At 37.7% G+C, this 6,084-nt stretch overlaps 1 protein-coding gene across 4 annotated transcripts; it reads right to left on the bottom strand.

Annotated features, from left to right (window-relative positions):
- Nucleotides 1-862: 862 nt before the first annotated feature.
- Nucleotides 863-4,745, bottom strand: LOC132190483 (protein MOS2-like). 4 transcript variants are annotated; one of them, XM_059605485.1, is made up of 4 exons: nt 3,444-4,745; nt 2,724-2,782; nt 1,378-1,465; nt 863-1,070 (listed from the first exon to the last, which is right to left on the bottom strand). In XM_059605485.1, the coding sequence occupies exon 1, from the start codon at nt 4,592-4,594 to the stop codon at nt 3,455-3,457; it is 1,140 nt and encodes a 379-aa protein (XP_059461468.1). In that variant the 5' UTR covers nt 4,595-4,745; the 3' UTR covers nt 863-1,070; nt 1,378-1,465; nt 2,724-2,782; nt 3,444-3,454. The 4 variants fall into 4 exon arrangements, with proteins under 4 accessions (XP_059461468.1, XP_059461467.1, XP_059461470.1 ...); XM_059605484.1 differs by having other exon boundaries at nt 863-1,143; XM_059605487.1 differs by lacking the exon at nt 1,378-1,465.
- Between the last annotated feature and the right edge of the window lie 1,339 nt (nt 4,746-6,084).

Here is a 6,084-nt window from a genome sequence, read left to right on the forward strand (position 1 = left end):
TTTGAATTTATAAGAGCATTTTTACCTTATTGCTAGTCTTGGGAGAAAACATCGATAATGTTTTGGTAATTTGAAAAAGACATTGTCACAATTAAAAGTTTAGAAGAACATTGTCAATTTGGTAGTAGTTTGAAGGGGATATGTGGACTTTACCCTATAAAATACATGTTAATATTGATTTTATTTTTTATATAACACAGATATACCATTTTAAATCTTGACTATGTTTTTGACCCAAAAAAAAAAAAAGGGCTTCCTATAACTTAATGAGTCAAAAATTCAAAATTCAAAATTCAAAATTTGTTTTTAGCCCCATGTGTCCCAAATTTATAAATCAATTCAAAAAATCCACCGACTTAAGTTAAGTCCATCATTAATATTTTTATTGGGTAATTATGAGTTGAGCATCACATATGATATCAGTTTGTTGTCAATTAGCTTTCTCTGTGAATGTGAAGTGATATCAGTTTTTTTTTTTTTTATTTCAAAAAAAAAAAAAGGCTTTCTCTGTGAATGTGAAGTGATGCTTGAAAATGCAGAGCTTTCTTTGCCTATGAGGATAAATCGACAGAAAGTGAGTCCAAATATGAATTTTGCTTCTTGAGGATGATAACATGTTGCAGCAACATTAGATCGCAGGCCTTCATTTGCTTCCCTTGTCAAGTCAATTGTAGGCAACTTTGCTACTCTGTACATAATAATCTAATTCACATACTTCAAATTTCATATCTGTAGGCTTATTGAGATATTATTTTACTTATTAATTGACAAGAGTTGACTTTGCTATCATTAAACCTCCTTCTGGTTTGAAGTAAAATGAAATCGTCATGTTTTTTGTTCCCCCGTATGATGTATGTGCATGTATCACTAGAAAAATGAAATTTAATCTTTAGTTGGTACTTAATGGGGTTTAGAATTTCATGGGAATAGGTAACTCTCCTCTTGTATTTGGAAACAAAACAGCTCTATTTTTCCCTCTGCGTTAATTGACTTCATCATCCTCCATGCATCGACTTCATTGCTGCCGCTACTTTGTAGTATTCAGTGCCACCCCCTTTTCTCTCTCTTTCCTGCTTCATGGGCACATGAAACTTTTATGTGTACTTCAACTAGAAAAAGTATTTAAGAAAGCAGCATTTGACCCTGGAAAATATGTACTTTTACAGTCAGAAATTAATGGCAAATAAAAGGCATACATATGCGAATCATGTTAATCTAAAACTGTTTAGTTCATGGAAAGAATGAGAAGAAAAAATGGTACAAAAGGCTCAAGAAAAGGAACCACTTTCAGCAGCATCCTCTTGTTTCAATCATTTTGTTTCAAGGACAACAGAGCCAAATTGAAATTGCTAAATGCCAGATTTTCTATTACCTCACCTGCTTATGATAATTTCAGCCTCGGCTGTTCTTGTAATACATCAAGACAATACACTTGAATACAATGCTGCCTGCCGAACCAAGGTATCTGAAAGAAACCAAACTAAAACTATTGCAATGCTGCAGAACACTAGCATGCACTACACACACACACACACGCAGAGAACAAACTAACTATTGCAATGCTGCAGAAAAAACTAGCACGCACTCACACAAGTATGAACACACTCAGGAATTCATAAGAAGTATCTGCACTCAATAATATCATGTGCTATCTGACACAGAACGAAGAGATGCTTGATTTCCATAAGCCCAAAATGCTTGTTTCTTTCATTGAAATATACATGAACAGTGAAATTTACAGCCAAAAAATGTAACGTTTTAAACCCAGCAAACCAGAAACAGAAGCAGATAGAAGAATCCAGGCACTGGTTTGACAAAACTTTGCCCACGACCAAAATATCAACACAACCCACAGAAATCGGCCACATCTGGACATAGATCAACAAACCCACAGAAGTCTATACAACCCAATTCAATCACACAAGAATTACACAAACAGTATACCTTATCAGGAATAGAAAAACATCAGATTTTGAAGAGAAAACTCATCAGGCGTCCTCATCGGCAGTGGTTGTGGCTCGAGAATAAGAGAGCCGGGGCTTGAAATTTGAGCGGAGCAAGCGGCAGCGGTGTCAAACCAATGGCAGGGTCAAACAAATTTGGAGTAAATTTTTGGGGGCAAATGATTTTTTTTTTTTTGGGTGGGTGGGGTTGGGGAGGTATGTATGAATTGTCTTTCAAAATATTTTTAACAGTTCCTAAAATAGTCAAACCATAGATTTATCTATAAAACCAATCCATCATGTAGATTGCGCAGCATCTTTTTATGTGAATCTCATCTAGTTGTTTGGCATTACCTGCTGGCTACTGCAGCTATAGGTATAAGTGCCAGAAGAGCCATCTTCATAAGTTAACTAGGGTTGTATGCAAGACACCCATCTTTTATAACAAGTAATTTCTAATTTGAAAACCAAAACTTTCATCAGCATCTACAAGGTCATGCATCAAACAAATACATTACCAAACCTCATCAGCAAATTCTTTTAGGTACAGTAAAATAACCATTAGATTCATTTTTGCCTTTCCACTAGGTAATCAATACAATGTAATGCAAAAATGAATAAAAACACCTTCCATTTGCAACTAGCAGCAGTAATACATGCGGGTAATACAAACATATACATAAAATGACATCTACAGGTGTCTTGCTCTGCATTACATGATATCCGGCCCACTCATATATATTTGATAAAGAGGAGAATGAACTAGAACATAAAACCAACCTTGTTTGTGCTTCATTTCAATTGTAACATCATCAAACTCTGATCATTCTCTTGCACATCTTGCAGCAAAGAAACGGTAAGTTGTGCATTATACATAAAAACCAGTAATCAACATGTGTGCTAGATTCGTGTATCTAAAGCAGATACTAAACTAGAGAGGGAATGCAAAATAAAAGATAAAACAAATACAGCCAACTCAAAGAATGATGTAAATAAATTGAAGAAAATCAAGAATAGTTTATTAGATGAAAAACATTATACACCTAATAGAAACTAGGATGTAGGACAAAAACCTATATATGAATCTTCCAGTAATTACATTTGCACAGCAATTATTATGTTATAGAAAGAATAATGGAAGACTTCAGGAGTGAAACATATCAAAGACTTTAGGCCAAGTCAACCCATATCTCTTTGTAAAAGCCATAGCACATCAAAAATTCCCCCTCAACATGGTAGAACCAAAGAGGCAATCCAGTTCCACCAATTAATCATCCACTCCTGGAATGAATTTTGGACCAAGAGACATCCAAAGGTGACAAACAAGACCACACATCAAATAAGTAAAAAACAAGAGCACGCACATATCCATATCCTGATCATGTATTTCAAACCAAAAAGAAAAACACCAAGATCAATAATTCAATATCTTAGGGGTATTACAACTTTTATGATAGGTCTGGACAATTGATCGATTTGTTTCCAACAATTGAGAAATACCTAGACAGTGATCAATATCCAAGGCAGCTGGGATCCCCAATATACTCAGCAATTTGTTCAAGTGGCACACGGAGCAACTCGTGGTTATTGGCATCCTGAACCAAGCCAGATTCTTGTTCCAAATCCCTCCTAACCAGATTCCCGTACACCCCCTCGTGCTTACCATACAAAACAAGCACGGGTCCCCCGCGGCGAGGGAGCGCCGTCTCAAGAAGGTCCTGGGAGACCCCTTGAATGAGCTCTCTACTCTCGTCAATTGATATATCACACGTGGTTGGTCCTACCACATCCACAACCTCCCCCTTCTTCAAGTAGAGTCTTCCTCCTTTGAGTTGCTTGCTTATTATCCTCACCCGAATGTGACTCTTCAGCCACGACACTTGTCCACTCTTTTTCGCCTTTGCCTTCTTCGGTTCTTCTTCATCTTCCTCTACTACTTTCGAACGCGTACTCTGTTTGCCAGCGTTGGAGGACCTCCTTTCCGTGTCGCGCCTTTTGGCTTTGGCCTCCTCCTCTTTGTCTCTCTCGTCGGAGCTGATAAACCCTAGGCCGTGCTTGTCCGCCCGCTTCTCGTACTGAACCACTTTCACGTCCACTTTGGCGTTCCTCCCGATCCCTCTCCCTTTGTGCCATCCGTAGCCGGCGAGCAAGGCGGCGCCGAAGCCCTCGACGGGGACATCGTCGAACTCCTCCATGCCGCGATGCTCCGGCAGCCTATCCAGGTCGTCCTTGAGCTTCTGGAGCAACGCCGCCTCAACCGGAACAGGAGCAGTAGATCGTAGCCGTTCACCATCGTCCTTGTATTCCGATTTCTCGCGGAGATTGAGACCGTAGGAGATGTTGGAATCGGGGCCGTGGCGGGAGGGGTCCTGTGATTCGAGCTCGAAGGAGAGGGCCCCGGAGGCATCGGATTTGGAGGTGATGGGAAGTTCCAGATTCTTCATCCTCTTGTGGGGCCTCCATTGGTTAGGAATAGGGGGGATTACGGGATTCTTGGGTTGGTTGGAGCGGGCTAGGGTTTCGGAGGCGTCGAATTGGGTGATGAATTGTAAGTGTTTGGATTCTTGGTGGTCGTTGTTGGTGGCTTCATCGAATTTTGGTTGAATTGGTTTAGGTTTTGCAGAGGATTTTGATTGCAGAGAGAATTTCATGGTTGGCTGAGTAAAACTAGTGTGGACACACAAGAAATTCAAAAATTGGACGAAACTAGAAATTGAGAGCTGGTGTTTGGCCGGTGGTGTAATCTGGGTTTAGTGAAGTTAAAAGGGTATCCGATGAGCTAGCTGGTGACGTGGTAGGCAAAGGTGGAATAGTGCGGATTTGTGCTATCATGGGCTTCTTTGTAACTGTTTTGTTTCCTGGGTTTTTAACTAATGCAGTCGCCATGGGCTTTTTGTAACAATATCATGAAGAAGAGATCTGATTTATATGCTGTTATTAAAATAATAGCATGTATACTATAGCTTATTTAACGGTTAAGATTGAATTTTTAAAATTTTTTCTTTATTCTCTCTTTTTTATTAAAAACTTTTAAAAATACATAAACTTTAAGATTTAATCTTAACTGTTGATTAAACTCTAACATACATATTATTATTTTAATAACAACATGTAAGTCAGATTTATAAAGAGAAGAAAATACTTTCCACTATCTGCCTTAATTGACAAGCACAAAGGCGAAGGTAGGAGGCTTCTAAAAAAAATGGAGAGATAACCCAATTTATTATTATTATTATTATTATTATAATATGCATGTGTATACCAGACCAGCTATGTTCACTAGTGTTAACCGAGTTTATAAAAATATGTCTCGTTTAATACTTGAGCGTGATTTTATGTCAACAAATGACTCATATATTACAACCCGATCTCAAGCATCCCTTGGCCTTGGGGCATTGAATTCCTTTCAAGCCTTTGTGGCCATACGGGCCTCAGCAGGGCTCCAAGCCCCCAAATTGGCAATGAGGGCCGAGTTAGAATCCTGAGTGGATTGGGTACACCAAATTTTTACTTGTTTACCGGAAGGAAGACTTGGAAATTGTCCTTGTCTTGTGCTTTTTGAGAAGAATTATATATATAATATGGGGATATCCCATGCCACGTCATAGAAGTAAGTAGTTTATGGAATATGATAATAATTATAATCGTACTTTAAACTTTTTAATTAGCCAGACAGATGCCATCAAGTTTTGTTTTGATGAATCATGTGCCCCAACTTTATTATACATATGCTTCAATTGTTTGGCTCACATTCGAGATGCTGGTATATGCCTTTTATACTATCTCTCTCTCTCTCTTATATATAATAATAATAATCATTATGGTCGAATTTATTCATGAACTGTCCAAATTCCATCCCAGAGTAAAATAATAAAATCATTGAACCAAAATATTATTTTTCTAAATATGTTACTTAAATTTCCAGTACGGTCAAATTAACACGTTCATGGGCATAGAATTATCTAATTACTAATGAAGTAGATGTTATTGAATTTTTTGTATGTGTGTTTTTTTTACATGTCCTTATAAGTAGAGTTAAGGAAGGAAGAAGAATTCGAATTAATAATCTCTACTTCATGAAACGTGATCTCAGCCAGTCAATTAAATTATCAATAAAGAACTATTTTTATGTAGTTATTAT

Source organism: Corylus avellana, chromosome ca8, assembly GCF_901000735.1.
Source record: "Corylus avellana chromosome ca8, CavTom2PMs-1.0".
NCBI classification, from domain to species: Eukaryota; Viridiplantae; Streptophyta; class Magnoliopsida; order Fagales; family Betulaceae; genus Corylus; species Corylus avellana.